Source organism: Aspergillus neoniger (assembly GCF_003184625.1).
Source record: "Aspergillus neoniger CBS 115656 unplaced genomic scaffold BO87scaffold_4, whole genome shotgun sequence".
Taxonomy (NCBI): domain Eukaryota; kingdom Fungi; phylum Ascomycota; class Eurotiomycetes; order Eurotiales; family Aspergillaceae; genus Aspergillus; species Aspergillus neoniger.
In genome coordinates, this window is record NW_020291132.1 from 407,135 (window position 1) to 422,682 (window position 15,548).

Genomic DNA, 15,548 nt, shown 5'->3' on the forward strand with positions numbered 1-15,548 from the left:
GCATCAGATCAGATCCTGCAATATAATGTATTTCCCGAACAGGCCCCCTGCATATACCCCGCCCCAGCTGAAAATCCGCCAGGACAATTAATTTAGAGCCCAAGCCCGTGCTATGGGCCCTTGATGTGATCCTCCACCTATCGTGGCTCGCACCGCTGCGCAAGCGTTATTTCTGGGCGTCACTGTCCAACTCGGTGGCGATCTTGCCTACCAAGAGGAATATCACTGATACTACTGGCTGTACGAGATTTTGATCAATTGATGTCTTTTTCCCTATGCTGGGATAGACCGTGAGATGGATGCTCAGCTGGTGGCAATTGAATCCTCTCCTTCTCCGTCCAGGCCCAATTCCTTGAGCCCAGGTCAGAAGACCATTCCATTGTAGCTTCTTGAAATGACTTCATGGCCTGGAAGGGATCAAGTGCCATCGTCCATGTATATAAAGCCTATCCTATGCCTCGAAACCAATTATCAGCATCACTTCCCAATTTCATCGATTCTTTGACATTGTTCTTAAAGGAAACTCCTATCTACCCATTATGTCGACCGTGTTCCAATCCAGAGCCGACTTCCACCAGAGTCTTGTTCATTATGGCCAGACCACCACTGATGGCTGGGATGTGATTGTCAGCTACTCTGAGGAGAAGCTTAATGCCCTGTTGAAGAAATACTGGTCTCAGAGGTTTGATCAGGCTCAGATTTCATTCCAGCACAAGTCAGGCACTGATGACAATTATTTCATGTACACTTGGAACCTCACTTTCGACAACCCAACCCTATCCTTCAAGGCACTCGCTACCACTCATGGCGATGTTGCTGTCTCTGCTATATCGTGGAAGATATCAGGCACCATGAATACCGTAGCGCACTTTAATGGCACAGATACTGATTTGGGTGATGAGGACATGGGGAAGGATCAAGAAACCTACTTAGAAGTGGTAACGCCGGTCTTTGCTATGGATGGGGAGTCAACCGATACCAGCCAGGCCAAGGTTAGTTTTATGTTCCATATCATGAGCTTCTTCATATTGGGTACTGTGCGGAACATACTGAATATCAATACGCTATAGACAAGTGATTCAACCTTCCAGTTCAGCGATAACGCCGAATCTAGCTACAATATCATCCTCCATTTCCAGAACGTACAGGACTCCGACTGGTCTGTCACAATGCCTGACTCGAGTGACCCGCTCAACGATAGCCTCACAAAATTGGTGAATGCATTGAACAACAATGAGGAGTTCAGTTCATTCACCTTCACTCTCGGGACGGTTACAAACAAGAAGGATCAGACTTCTGATTTATTGCAGCCACAGGAATTCAGGTTCAATGCTACCGAAGGTGTTTTGAGCATCTTCATCAAAGTTAAAGGCGGCAGTGGCAAGGGAACTGCGGAAACACCACAGTTCCAGCTTACCCATGAGAGGGGTATCGCGGCTATTCCTAAGGGCTATGAAGCGAGTATTATTCTCTCTCAAACACTCATCCGGAATGACTATCTCCTTAAACAGATTGGAGAGGCCTGCAAGGATCAGTTACAGAGTAGCGGCGGCGTGACGGTTGATCAAGCATATCGAAATCCGACCCTCCTTTTGAGGTTCAAGTCCGAAAAGGTCTGGGAGGGTGAATCAACGAGTAACGGTGGCTGGCCTGTGAACGGCAAAGGAGAGATCACTGTAGATTGGGACAAATATCCTTTGATGCTGTCTATTTTTGATGACGGTACGCCGCTTACGTCTCATTACAAGTGGGTCTGGGATAATGCTTCGGTTGAGTTGTCCTACACCACAATGGATCCAATCCATGGAGCTCAAGGTGGGCCATATACTGCCACTACTACTGGGAGTATCAAAGCCGTAAGTCAACTTTCCTATTCCAAATTACTTTATGAAGGAGCACTTCAAGCTAAGGAAGAAAGAACTCGACGCCCGTCGCGACTGTTTCAGGTGACACATTGAAGTTCGATATCCAATTTACTTCCGATAATCAGCCGAATGCTTCCTTCTCCAACGTCGGGCCTGCAGACATGAGTGGATCAGTCGAATTCCCGACATTTAACCTCGGACTCCCTGACCTCAATTTCTTTCAAACGCAGAATGTGCTAGCCCCAGGGGAGCATTTTATCAAGGCGGAAGACACTATGTGTCCGTGCGACTTGTTTGTTCTAGGATCGATGTATAGCTGATAGGTATCTTGTGGACTGCTTAGCCTGATATGTTAAAGTGCTCAACAAGAAACGTACTCAGAACGGATTATCCCGAGCTAACAGGGCGCTTTCTGGTTATTCGAGGTAGTGGGCAAATCAAAGAATGATAGCTTGAAAAGGTGTCAGTTAATTATATGTTTATACTTTTTCGTTGATTTGGGTAGATTTAGCTACGGCGATAACTTTCTTATACTGTAGGATTGATTATTTCATGATTACTGTGCGTTTAAGAGCACCAAGAATATTCCGGGTCATATTCTCATTTTTTTTAATGGAATACCTGTAAAGCTAGTACCTTACATTTGAGGCTCAATTAGGTAGAAAAATCTGAACAGGATGAAATTGAATATTGCCAATGACTGAAAGATTAAAATCAAAGACAAACTGATTAAATAGCAAGTACACGGCAGCAGAACCACTTGATAGAAGCAAGATTCTACCCGATGCACCAGACCAACGTTTCCCTTAGTAGAGCGACCATTGATCAGACTTCTCATCATCACTTTTGTCTTCGGTCTCTGACTCAAAGACGCCTAGCATAGGATCCCTACCTCCTACCTTTCGGGAGAGAGTTGCAGCTTCTCTTATTATATGGCAGACGCGACCGATGACCTCCTTTTGGTCCAAGTACCAGGACAAATCTAATTTGGTTGAATACTATATTGTATACATTAGCTTCAGTCAAACGAAGAAATGAGATAAGAAAGAACAATAAACAAAAAGTGTCTGGGATCCGTACCTTGCCGCTATCGTTCAGGTGGAAGAAATTCCAGGTATAGGTATCGGTATGGATTCCGTAAATGTCCCCGTTATCGCCTGCCTCTTTCCGCTGGCGATGAATAGCGGCTGGTCGACCGAAGTCAATGTCCATCAACTCTAGAAATGACAAGGGGGTACGAATGAACTTACACATGGCTGCAAGGACCCCCCAGCCCTCATCGGGAAAGATCGTCTGTTTCCTGAGCACAATGACGTTTGTATCCAAAGTTGGGCGGCAGCCGTACAGTAGAAGAAAATGCATAGTAATCTCCACAGTATCAGTTTCGAAGTCAGTGACAGGTGGGAGAATGATTTTCTGGTCAACCATCCAGCATGGCGTTGAATAGTCAACTGAAGGGCGCTCGGAGTTGGACGCAGACTCAGTTGCTGGATCTTCTTCGTTAACTCCACTGGTGCAAGTTTCCTTCAAGACCTTGGCCAACAACACCATAAGTATTGCACTCAGTCGAGGCCGAATCAATCTCGCGTCACAGTCTCCAGAACCGAGCCCTAAAGCAAAGTCCTCCAAGAGAGTCTCTTTGGAAGTAGTAGTTAGAAGCGACGTTAGATATAGTTTTCGGGGGATCATCACATACCCAGATATTCTGGTATTTGAACATCCGTAAGGTTCTGGCCAGTCTGCCATGGCTTCTCCGCTTCTTCATTCTGAGCCCGAGTGAGATCGAGACCAAGTCTGAAATAAGGTGCAAGGGAAGTCATGTCATTCCCCACCCCTATATCCTTGGGATTATACATATCCATTTTGTACTGTGTGACGATAATAGAAGTGAAAGGAATTTAGAAGGATGAAGTGGATGATGGTGAGAGAAATGAGTGAAGATGAGGTAGAGATGCGGTGAAAGCTTGAAGTATGAGGTTAATGCGAAGTCATAAACCACCCATATAAAGAATGACGAAATATCAACTACATCATCCTTTCTTTCTTTCGCCATCACCACCTTAAAATCTCAACACCTTTCTTAGTAACCTCATCTTCTAAAATCGAGATAAAGAACCAGCAATGGAGGCGATAATTAACCGTCTCGAGGCCAGGATTAAGGCCGCCATCTCTCGATCTATCGGTGAAAAAAAGAAGAAAGAGCTGGATTCAGAAATCTCCAGACATTTCGACTTAGCCAAGACAGAGTCACGCCAAGGACAGCAAGGTCAAGGATCATCCTGCCCCCATAAGCCAGTTACTAGTATTAAGCCCGAAGATGTCGAGAAGACCTTCGGCATCTCTGTGGATTCAACCGGTGGAAACTGGACTCTGTCGGCGAAGGATCGCATCGCAATCCCCCAACATCTCAGTAAGCCGCTTTCCGAGCGTTACTATATCAAGTCTTTACTAAATTAATGCAGGAGAGAGCCTACGTGATATAGATATTGTGACAGAAGGGGCGCCGCACAATGAGGCGCATACCCGGGCCCGAATCGATGCCGTGCTCTTCAGCACCCTCGCCGCAGCAAAGAGGGAGGAAAGATCAAACCAGAATCGGATGTCTTCCTCGTCCACCCAATCTGTCCGATCCGTACACTTGCAATTTGAAAAGGACATGAAGATGGAATGGACATTTCCCAACAAGAAAAGATGGCTAGTAACTGGCAGGACCGATTACTCACTTTGGTACGGAGAACCTGGCCAGATGGAAGCAAATCTTGTCGTGTGCGAGGCGAAGAGGAAGGGGGTGATGGGCGTGGACCAAACTCTCGTTTACATGGGTCAGTATACAGATTATATTGTTTTCTAACGTTGGCACCTATCCCCTCTCCTGCTCTGGACATTGGCGATGGATTATTTCGATCAACCCACTTTCAGCTTCACCGTTTACTAGACTACTTTCTAACGAACAATAGCGATGCTACACCAGGCCCGGAGAGCGGCCGGTCGCCACGACACTGCTATCTACGGTGTTGCAACTGACAGTAACATCTGGGAATTTATTCGATTGGGAAACGATAGCAAAGTAAGTAGAAACGAAGGAAATGACCAGGGACCATAAGGAATGGGGGCTGACAAAACGTCTCAGTACTCCGTCGCCCACTACAGGTGGGACCATGGCCAGGGAATCCAAATTATATCGACTTTACGGCGCATCATTGATCACGCCAGTGGTCTCACGGGTGGCGGAGCAGCCCTTGGTAGGAAGAGAACCCTTTCGCAAGCGAGTGGGATTGAATTCCAGTCCTCCCGGTAGCAGAGAGCGATTTTGACAGTGGCGCAATGGCTTCTTTGACGGCTTGCAAAGGACTTTTTCGTTATAGTGATAGTTGATAGACCGGGATCTGATGGGATTGGCGCAAGAGGGAACTGCATAAGGGACATGGTCGGCGCTTTTGCTAATTTCATAGCTAAGTTTGAATGAAACTTTCCATCTTTGACTGCTGGAACTTGTAACCGGCGGACTGCATCCTGACAATTGTCAAGAATAATGATTCCGACAGTAGTAATACTTCCAAGAAATATATACTGCTTGAGCTGAGGTAAGTTGCAGTGGAGTCTTGGTTATATTTGGGACGGTAGTACCAAGGAGTGATTGAAGGTCACAGTTTTTCGCCAAGGAAGTTGATGGAATACGGTGTAATTCATAGGCTATCAAGAGGACTGTGTGGTTATTCAAGTTAGTAAAGAAGAGCTTGAAGTGGTAATAGTATGTTTTATCTGCCAACTTGCTAGAAATTATTGTTTATAACCAGTGCCCCTTTTTTATGCAAACCAACCGAATATCCCACTTTCGGCACTACAAGGAAGCCCGAACCCGATTCAAAATCACAGTCTGCGTCTGTAAAAACTCATTCAAACCCCATTTCCCTCCAAATCGACCATATCCACTGTCTCCCACTCCTCCGTGCGGTAACGTCGGTTCATCATGCACCGTGCCTCCATTGACATGGACCGCTCCGACGGCAATATCTGCAGACATCCCCAGGGCCTTGAAATGGTCCCGCGTAAACACAGCCGACGACAGACCGTACGCGGACCGCTTAAGCATCTGCAGACCCTGTTCTGCCGAATCAACGGCAATGATTCCAAACACCGGACCAAACGACTCGATCGTATAGAACTCCATTTCTTCCGTGACACCTTCAATCACCGTAGCTGGGAAAGCCAAGGGATCCTCAGCGAGAGGGTTGCGAGCCTGGTGAATGACAGCACCCTTGGATCTTGCATCCTCCACCAACTGCGTGAGACGAGCTCGACCCGCCGCCGAGATAACCTTGTGTGGCCGATCTTCGCTGTGCAAGCGCTCTAGGATCTTCTTGGTCAACTCCTTCGCCACGGACTGAACAACGTAGACGAGATCAGTCGACATGCAAATCTGGCCATTCTATGTTCAATCTTGTTAGCACACATCGCCTTCCAAAACAAGTCCACGAGATAGAAGCAGATACTCACGTTCAGATAACCCGCCGCAATAATTTCATCCGCCGCCTGATCCAGATCCGCATCCTCCAGAACCACGACGGGATTCTTACCACCCAACTCCAACAGCACTGGCTTCAACGCCATCGCCGCCTTGGACGCAATCACACGTCCCACCTGCGTCGACCCTGTGAAATTGCACTTCTTCACAGCTGGATGCTGAATCATACACTCGTAGATCTCCGCTGCGTCCTGCGGCCGATGCAGAACAAAGTTCACCACTCCGGGTGGGAACCCTGCCTCTCTGAACAGCGCAGCGAGGAAGTAATGCGTTTGAGGACTCAATTCGGAACCCTACTCTTGTCAGCGACCAATTATCCCTTCCATTGGATTAAGACATAGTGACAATCCTCACCTTCAAAATCGCTGTATTACCCGCCGCAATTACCGAAATCACCGATCTCAATCCCAAAATCACCGGCGCATTCCACGGCGCGATCCCCAGCACCACACCGAGCGGCTTCTTCATGACAAGCGCATACGTATTTCCCTGTGATGAAGGGATCGTGCCGCTAATAGCGTCTGTTATTACTGATGCGGTCTCCTCGACAATGCCGGCTGCTATTTCGACGTTGAGCTGGGACCAGAGTGGTGTGCAGTGAATTTCATCTTTGATGAGAGTTTGGATGGTGCTGGATTTTTCGCGGAGGAGCTTTATCATCTCTTGTTAGGCGGGATTATTTCTTGAATACAAAACTAGGGTGTTGAGTGGCTTACCCTGGCCAGATTGAGAAGCAGACGTCGACGTTCCTCGGGGGGTGTTTGCGACCATGACGGGAAGGCACTTGCGCAGGATTCAACGGCTTGAACGGCGAGATCGGAGGTTGCGCCTTGGAAAGATTTTAGGTGTGGTGCGGATTTAGAAGTGATGGGGTGTTTGCGGTCATTGTTGGAGAGGAGGATATCTTTGCCGTGAATGATGAGGGGGATTGCAGTTGTGGTGACCATTTTGATATATCTGGGGAAGGCGGTGGTTTGTTTTCCTGCAGGATCACTCAACTTTCTTTTTTTCTGGGGGAGGGCGCCCCCTCTTCTATTTGAAGGAGACAGAGACTCCACTACCGACATTAGTAACCGTTGAAGCAACCCCCTGTCACTTCTTCAGCGTTTGGTTCGCCTTCGGAATTGAAGCGCGCCGTTAGCGTCCATTGAGAGGAGTCTGCAGGTCGAGACGTTGCCGCGTATTCTATCCGGACCCGCTGTGGCATATTAGAGTTAGGGTCCTTGCGGGGTGCTATATCCGATTTCTTGCAGTTTTCTGCCTGTGTATATCCGAGATTCGCAGAGTTTTGGACAGCAGTTCGGATATACGGGCGTGGCGAGCGTTTAGTGCGGTGGGGCGGCGAGATGGACCACGGATGCCTTCTCAGATTTGGCTGCCTCAAAAGTTGGGGTATCTGATCTAATGAATGAGGGTAGTCAGCCAGATTGTGTAATATAAGAGTTCTAGTGAACTGATCATGAGTTACTGTCTTCCGCGATCTATCGCAGTAGCACCTTCAATGCACCTGCGTTTGAAAGGTGGTGACAGCACACAATGCAGTTTGCGGAAGGCCGGCACTTGACTCCACAAACCGTGGGCCTTGAGCCCGGCTTTAGATCGATGTCCGGGGTTATCTCCGCTGTGTATCGGAGATCTTGATCGTATTCCGTGAATGTCAGGGGCTGGCAAACAATGTGGTATCCATAGCTTATTGATTGACCCACCTGTCGGTGCACAGAGGTACCTGATACCGTATTTCAGTATGAGGGTTCCTCAGTGACCCGAATATGATGTTTAGGTCCGAATCTAGACATGACCACTTATGAAGAGTGGACGTGATGCCGCGATGGTAGATTTCAGCAATTAGGGCTGAAAAGTCATGTTGTACAACCACGGGATTGCGAGTCAAGAGACACTCTTCATACTCTTACTTTTATGTTAGCCTCCCAATAGTCGAGTGGTTGTTCACATTCGCACTATTTATCCCACCCAGCTCCATAGTAGCACGGGTACGAATTCCCTTGAGGGATTTGTTTTTTTGATGCCTTTTTTTTTTCTTTGTTTTAGCTTACCATAGATCGTGTACATGTTCTTTTCATGATTTTTCTTCTTGTTGTCACTCGTAATCACATAGGTCTATTGACCTATTCTCAGATAAAGTGAAATCCCTCTCTGATTTCTTGGTTTCGGGGATTATATCAGTCTCTCGGTACATATATAATTATCTAGTGGATAGACGCCTGCATAGTCACTTAGAGTTCAGTCTGGCCCCGGTGCTTGAAACCAGGCTTCAGTGAATGTGTTTGGAGAATATATCTTCTTTGACTGTATACCATAAGAAAATATTTTTCAAATGCCACAGAGTTAAGAGAAACTACCTCTACTACCCCCTGCGATATTGACTGCGGAATATGATGTATGATAGTTAGTGTAAGTAATCGGTTTTAGCTGGCAACAAGTGCTGCGTTCTAACATCCTCGAGGACTTGATCAATCTAGGCCTCCTGAGAAATTGTACTCCAGGGTTTCGATGGCAGGTTAAATCCAATTCCCCCTGTAGCTCCCATCCTACTGGGTACTCATCAGCAATATATAAATATTTCTTGTGAGCGATTTCTCAACTGAATTCTTCATAGTCGACCTTCAAAAATACCGTTTTCCATGTAACAGCAGACACTAACAATTCGGCGAGGCTTATCCAACTACAGTCGTCTGCATGTGATATCACAACATCAACTCAGTTCTGACAAGCAAGTTTATTATTGACCTCCAGATATGGCAATCTACACTGATGGACCTTAGGGGAAAGACACTCTGATATGAATAAGTTTCTGCTCCAAAGCCTGAGTCCTACAGTGGAATAGCAAATTTATTTCTAGTAGTACTGGCGTAAGGCTGATTCTGAATTAGTTCATCATTGCATAGCTATCCACAATGAACACCTTCTCGCTCCACGCCAGCATAGAAAGAAATGGTCTAATAACAGGAGGAGAAGCTGGGCGAGGGGTTATGAATACAGGAACAAATCTGGTTCCAGATATAATCAGCACCATGGGGCGAACTGTATGACTAAATCCATGCAAAATGAAGTAATGTTGCGATTGGTAAGTGATGAAGGAGTTTGCAGCATACTCATAGTATAATGAGCAGGGTTCATGTTTCTTCATTTATTCAATAATGCCGATAATGGCACTGACCAGCTGCGAGACGTCACCAAACTAGGGAAAGATTTGCCTCATAGCCATTCGACAGGCTGGGATATCCCTGACGAGGGAATCATAAGATGACTCCCCAAGCGTGGTGTTTTCGTTATGGACCGTCACTACACTAAGGATGATAGACAGTACATCTAGGTAGCATACTAGTCAGTGTGATGATTTCTGTATTCGACCAGATGAACAAACAAAGCATCTTTCCAGTATATTTGGCTTTTTATGTACTCTTTGTTTGATTCCTTATACCGTATGCGTGTTGAGCTTCGGGTTGAGGGGTCGGAGCATAGGATCACAAACAGCACGTGCCTTAACATATGCGGCATATATTTAGAAGAGGATATGTATCCGCAGTTGGTCTGCGATATTGGCCGCGGTGAACCTTCAAGCTAGATGTGTAACATCCAGCCAGTCAAATTCTGTTACGAACATCTTTCTGCTTTCCAACTCGATAATACCTTCCATTCTCGACATGGTTAAGGTGCGTGTAGTTAGCTTCGTCGTACAGTCCACCCTAGTACCCAGTTCAGCATCCCAAAAACTTATCTGGCACACGTTGAGTGGGCAGTATATCAACTAGAGAAACACTAGGTTCGTTTGCTAGTCAGTGAGAGTTTTGATAAATCCCGCATCGGACACGATCGAGGTTGCTTGTGGGTTCGAGGTGAGATTTTGAATTGCTCCATCATCTCCACAAGACGTTTCAAAGATATACATCTGCCTGGTACCAAAGCCCCAGCAAACTAGACGATGGATAACCTATCAATACCACTCCAGTAGTACCTGAGTATGGAACAAGATCGTGTCGAGTCACTATCAGCAAATTTATTGTGCTTTTGCACTACGGCTTGTCTGTTAGTACCATTGGGTGTTATTTAAGCGTAGATCTTGAAGTTATGATAACCTATAAAGGAGCACCCGAGAAGTGTGGTTTGGGTGCTGATTAATATCACATCATTACTGTACAGGGCAACAGAAAATTCTGTGACAGTTTTGCCACCGATGTACCAAACTTCCACTGACAATGCTTCCATACGGAACCATCGCACAGTGCGGGATCTGAAAATCAGGAGCACAACAACCAGTATTAGGCAGCCCCGAGGTAATGAGGATGTTGGGCAAGGTTGCTTGAGTGATGTACGCATCATATGCTCGGCGTCTTCTTGGTCGCATCAACCGACACGAAAAGGCAGGTTCGATATTGGGCATGAATGATCATCATGAAGAGATCGTATGGGTTTCTAAATGGGGTAAACTGCAACGTCGGTGGAGCCACCACAAGGTTGAAACTTTGCTGCGATCGTGGTGATGATGATGATGATGAGACGGAGGACGATGACAGGGAACAAGCGGTGTCTCCTGATTGTCCCTGTCCCTGTTCCTTGGCCTCATACGTGGTTTCTATCGTCTTCAAGACCGTGGTTCTTCTTCCACAAATGACGTAGGGAGAGAGAGATATTGGATGGTTGTATTCAACAGAAACCGTGCAGAAATCACCAGAACTGAATGGCACTAGACCATTTCTGGCGCTGGCTCCGAGGGCGGTGCAACGGGTGGAGACCCAACAAGGTTAGACTTATTTGCAGTATGCATATTTTTCTGCGCTAGTTCCGGAGTGGCAAGGTCGAACTTAAAAATGAGAACGGAAACGGAAGCCCAGCAATAGTTTCCCAAAAAAAATTTTAACGGGCAAAAAGAGATGACCAGACTGGGGCTCGATCCCAGGACCTTATCGGTGTTAACGATACGTGATAACCAACTACACCATCCAGCCAACTGTTGATATTTGCTTTTGCTGATCAGACCTTATGTTCTCCCGGTCAATGTGAAGAATCTCACCACTGCGGCTTCTGGCTGCTCTCTTCTCCTCACACCATGGCTTCATTACAGGTTTCGGCATCCATCCATCAACGTTACTATGAGATCGTCTCCTACATCAGGCCACTCATGCTCGCCATGGACAACAACCTCAGATGCCGGTTTACCCCTATTATGACATATCTCCAAGCCACTGTCTACTCCATGTCCGAGCCGGTTGCAATAGTTCGGCATCCTTCGCGACGGCAACTGCCCCCGTCTTATGCACGGCATACACGGCATGCCGTCACGATGCTGACCGGTGTCTGACTCGGATGAACTCGGCGCCTCACACCTCAGTGGCTCAACCATCTGCATCCTCACTTCTCCATCCCGACCCGAAAATCCTGGCAGCTATTCGGCGCTGTGGAGCTCTGATCCCATACGTGTCAGTTGCCAAACAATCAGCGCAGCAAAACTTACCCGGCTAGCATTGCCTGTCAGAGTTGTGAAGCGCGAATAACACGAGTTTAGGCTAAACGTCTGCCGGAAAAAGGGTGAGATTGACGCTATAGTCTGGCACTATCAGCTCTACGCGAGGCGCGAGACACGCATCCAGAGTGGTCCAGGTGCAGCTCCTGGCAGGTCAGCCGGCTTGGTCGGCACAGTCCAAGCTGGTTCGTACACTGCTCATGACTAAATGCTTTGCACTGGTGGGCCCCGAGGATTTCTGTAGACTACGAGGTTTCAGTTGAACCGGAATTGATTAATTTCGCCAGAGGTTCTGGAATCCTACAAGGATATCTAGCTCAACCCCGGCGAACACCCATATAAGGATTGACAGTCTGGAGTCTGGAGGCGGGCTAAGTTTGTTGATAATCCTGGAGAAGACACACGATCATTACCGGTCTGACCCTTGACACTGGGGATAGTCGGCGTGGTGCGCAAACGTGAGACACGGCGTGCATACGACTTGCTGCAACTGCTTCCCGGTTTAGCTGCGGTGAAGTCTTTTCCCCGAGGTCAACCCGAGACCGTCTCCGAAAAGCGTGGGATGGACCCAGTGAGTGGCAAGGCTCCGAGTCGGCCCGACGGCTGACTTGCCTTTCTCGGGATGCCGAGTGGTTGACGGTTGGCTTAGGGTTGGCCGATGATCCAAGTTATGGATCTGATCTCGGGCGAGTTCCGAGGATCACCCATCCCTCCCGCAATAAGGGGTATGGGCATGAGAGCTGTCTGTACAGTGTAAGAGGAGATATTGGTGTTAAAGAAACGTTTGGGAACAGTTCTCCAACGCAGATTGAATCTCCTGCAGAAATTTTCTGTCCGAAAGATGAAAAATCTGATCCGACAAGGAACAGGCAGGTGATGGACAAGTTTCCCCGAGGTTTCTCAGACCCCAAATCAACCGATCAAGAATGGATCGACCGCAGAGTTTGCGACCCACTTGAACCACAGTATGATGCCTGGATGGCGGAGGCAGGACAATTGGACAACAACCGTCCACAAGCCTAGCCCTGGCCAGCATCATTCGTGCAGGGCAGTCAGACTTTCTCCAGCCTCGGCGCCACCGTCCAGTTTCCACCCCGACTTTATGACGCACCCCAGAAGGATATCGAAGCATCGCTTATGCGCAGGTGGACCGACAGGAGGGAAAAACCGGAGTCTACACCCACGGGCTTGAATCGGCTTGCGGGCTTGCCCCCTTCCCCCGTGTTTTTGTTTTATATTTCCCCCATCTCCCGCAATTCCTGACCCTTTCTACTTCCTCTCTCACTCCTCCTTCTCCCTTTCCTCCCTCCCCTCCTCCTCTTCTTCAACATGGACAAAATGGACAAGTCCCAACCCGCCCTCTCCACCCATACGGAGAATGCCTCCCCCGGCCCCTCCAGCGTGACTGCTTCAACGGCGTCGGGTCGCGTGGCCGGTGGGAAGTACCTCGAGGGTGTCAACGAGAGCTCGGCCCAAGATGGCCCCCTCCAAACCGTTGACTTCGACCTTCCCGTAACCCTCACCCAACGCATGGTTCAGGACGGCAACCAATACATCGTCCTCGACTTCGTCCCGGGAGACAAGGAGAACCCTTTCAACTGGGACCCCAAGTACAAGGCTTTCATCAGCGCCCTTCTCTGTCTCATGACCCTCTTCATCGGTCTTGCCACAACAGCCTACAGCTCCGGTATCAGCGACATGGCCTCCGACCTGGGCACCTCCGAAGAAATTGCGGAACTCGGTCTCTTCCTCTTCAACTTCACCTGTGCCTTGGCTCCTCTCTTCCTGGCCCCCTTCTGTGAGCTGGCTGGCCGTCGTGTCGTCTACACCGGCGCCTACTTCTGCTTCGCCATCATGTTTATCGGTCTCGCCCTGGGCAAGAACATCGGCACCATCCTCGTCTGCCGTGCCCTGCTCGGTCTGTTCGGTTGTGTCGGTACCATCCTGGTCGGTGGTACCTTCGGTGACATGTACCGCCCGGAGGACCGTGCCATCCCCGTTGCAACCTTCTCTTTCATCGCCATCTTCGGTACCGTCGGTGCCCCCATCTACGCCGGCTTCATTGACCAGGCTCTGGGCTGGCGCTGGGTTGAGGGTATCCAGGGTCTCGCCAACATTCCCCTCGGCCTCGTCATCCTCTTCTTCCTCCCCGAAACCCGTGGTAGCGTTGCCCTTGGCAAGCGCGCTAAGGCCCTCCGCACTCACACCGGTGACGACCGCTACGTGACCGGGAACGACCTTGAAGCCCCCTCCTTGAAAACCATGCTTCACAACTCCTCCGTCAAGGCCATCAAGATGCTGGCCACCGAACCCGTCGTCTTCGCCTTTGGTCTCTGGATCGCCTTCGCCTGGTTCCTGACCTTCCTCTTCCTCAGCGTCATTCCCATTACCTTCGAAGAAAAGAAGGGCTGGAACGAGGGTGTCTCCGGCCTCCCCTACATCGCCCTCTGCCTGGGAACCACCATGGGCTTTGGTCTCAACTTCTTCCAGATCCGCAAGTACGAGTCCCTTGTTAAGATCGGTGAGGCTCGCCCCGAGGCTCGTCTCTACGGTGCCCTCTACGGCGCTGTCTGGCTCCCCATCGGTCTCTTCATCTACTCCTTCACCCAGTACGCCGATCTCCCCTGGATCGCTCCCGTCATCGCCCTGGTCCTCATCGCCATCGGTATCTTCTTCATCTTCGAGTCCTGCTACAGCTTCACCTCCGATTGCTACGGTGAGAGCTCGTCCTCTGCTATCGCCGGTCAGGGTTTCATGCGTAACACACTGGGTGCGGTGTCTCCCTTGTTCGCCTCCCAGTTCTTCCACAACGTTGGCTCTCAGTATGCCGGTCTGATCCTGGCACTGATTGCCTCTGCCTTGACCCTTATTCCCTACGTGCTGTTCTGGTACGGACCCCAGCTCCGGGCTAGGAGTAAGCTCGCTAGTCTGGTTGTGCATGGCGATAGCGAGAAGAAGGGCCACAACGACTCTGCTGGTCAGGGTGTGTAAATGTCTTACGTCCCTCTCCCCTTGATCTATGGTCGGTCTGTCTGTCCCCGGTTCGGATGGATAGATACTACTATTGATGTGTATATATGAGATTGTCGGGTGTTATGATTGACCAAGTATATATGTTACCCACTCTGAAACAAAAAAAAGGATTTTCATGAACATATTCATGACTGTTGCCTTCACTGTAAATAAAGTAGATCAAAGTAAACCAAGGGTATCGAGACATTATCATATGTGGAGATCTCATAGAGAATCCCTTGCCTGCACAACCAACACGTCCCCACCACCCATCCTAACAAGCTTCTCCCCCAGCAACCCCAGCACTCCCCTCCCCCCATCCTTATCTTCATCTCCATCATCCCCCATTGTATCCACCCCCACACTCCCCTTCCCCACAACAACCAACCCACCGGCCCGTTGGCCAGACCCTAATCTCCCCAGTTCCTCCTTGACATGCTCAACCACCCTCTCCACCACCCCACTACTACTGTCCTCGATCCCACCAGCAAGAACCAACTTCTTGAACACCATCCGCGCCGCCACCTCCTCATCCAACGAATCCCTCAGCGCAGCAAGATACACCGCATCCGAGTCATCGACATCACGCTTCTTACCACCACCACCATCACCACCACCACTGCTACTACTAGTACTACCACTATCCTTCTTCCTATTCCTCACC

General features: G+C 48.9%; 5 protein-coding genes and 1 non-coding gene across 6 annotated transcripts; 3 read left to right on the top strand and 3 right to left on the bottom strand.

Annotated features, from left to right (window-relative positions):
- Positions 1-465: 465 nt before the first annotated feature.
- On the top strand, positions 466-2,395 carry BO87DRAFT_412805 (uncharacterized protein). Its single transcript, XM_025626525.1, has 3 exons — positions 466-992; positions 1,071-1,856; positions 1,919-2,395. Exons 1-3 carry the CDS (start codon positions 540-542, stop codon positions 2,183-2,185), a joined length of 1,506 nt encoding a protein of 501 aa, XP_025483645.1. The 5' UTR covers positions 466-539; the 3' UTR covers positions 2,186-2,395.
- Positions 2,396-2,671: 276 nt separating this feature from the next.
- On the bottom strand, positions 2,672-3,727 carry BO87DRAFT_393626 (uncharacterized protein; the record flags this gene model as incomplete). Its single annotated transcript, XM_025625072.1, has 3 exons — positions 2,672-2,863; positions 2,946-3,502; positions 3,562-3,727. 3 exons carry the CDS (start codon positions 3,725-3,727, stop codon positions 2,672-2,674), a joined length of 915 nt encoding a protein of 304 aa, XP_025483646.1.
- Positions 3,728-3,986: 259 nt separating this feature from the next.
- BO87DRAFT_300264 (uncharacterized protein) lies at positions 3,987-5,163 on the top strand (the record flags this gene model as incomplete). Its single annotated transcript, XM_025619125.1, has 4 exons — positions 3,987-4,275; positions 4,328-4,687; positions 4,823-4,932; positions 4,996-5,163. The coding sequence occupies 4 exons, from the start codon at positions 3,987-3,989 to the stop codon at positions 5,161-5,163; spliced, it is 927 nt and encodes a 308-aa protein (XP_025483647.1).
- Positions 5,164-5,627: 464 nt separating this feature from the next.
- Positions 5,628-7,386, bottom strand: BO87DRAFT_326477 (putative aldehyde dehydrogenase). The gene is made up of 4 exons (XM_025620149.1): positions 7,107-7,386; positions 6,745-7,041; positions 6,363-6,683; positions 5,628-6,294 (listed from the first exon to the last, which is right to left on the bottom strand). Exons 1-4 carry the CDS (start codon positions 7,335-7,337, stop codon positions 5,707-5,709), a joined length of 1,437 nt encoding a protein of 478 aa, XP_025483648.1. The 5' UTR covers positions 7,338-7,386; the 3' UTR covers positions 5,628-5,706.
- Positions 7,387-11,283: 3,897 nt separating this feature from the next.
- Positions 11,284-11,357, bottom strand: BO87DRAFT_t61. The gene has a single exon. It is a non-coding gene; the product is annotated as a tRNA-Val (tRNA).
- Positions 11,358-13,169: 1,812 nt separating this feature from the next.
- BO87DRAFT_373068 (MFS general substrate transporter) lies at positions 13,170-15,011 on the top strand. The gene has a single exon (XM_025622444.1). The coding sequence runs from the start codon at positions 13,202-13,204 to the stop codon at positions 14,861-14,863; it is 1,662 nt and encodes a 553-aa protein (XP_025483649.1). The 5' UTR covers positions 13,170-13,201; the 3' UTR covers positions 14,864-15,011.
- Positions 15,012-15,548: the final 537 nt, after the last annotated feature.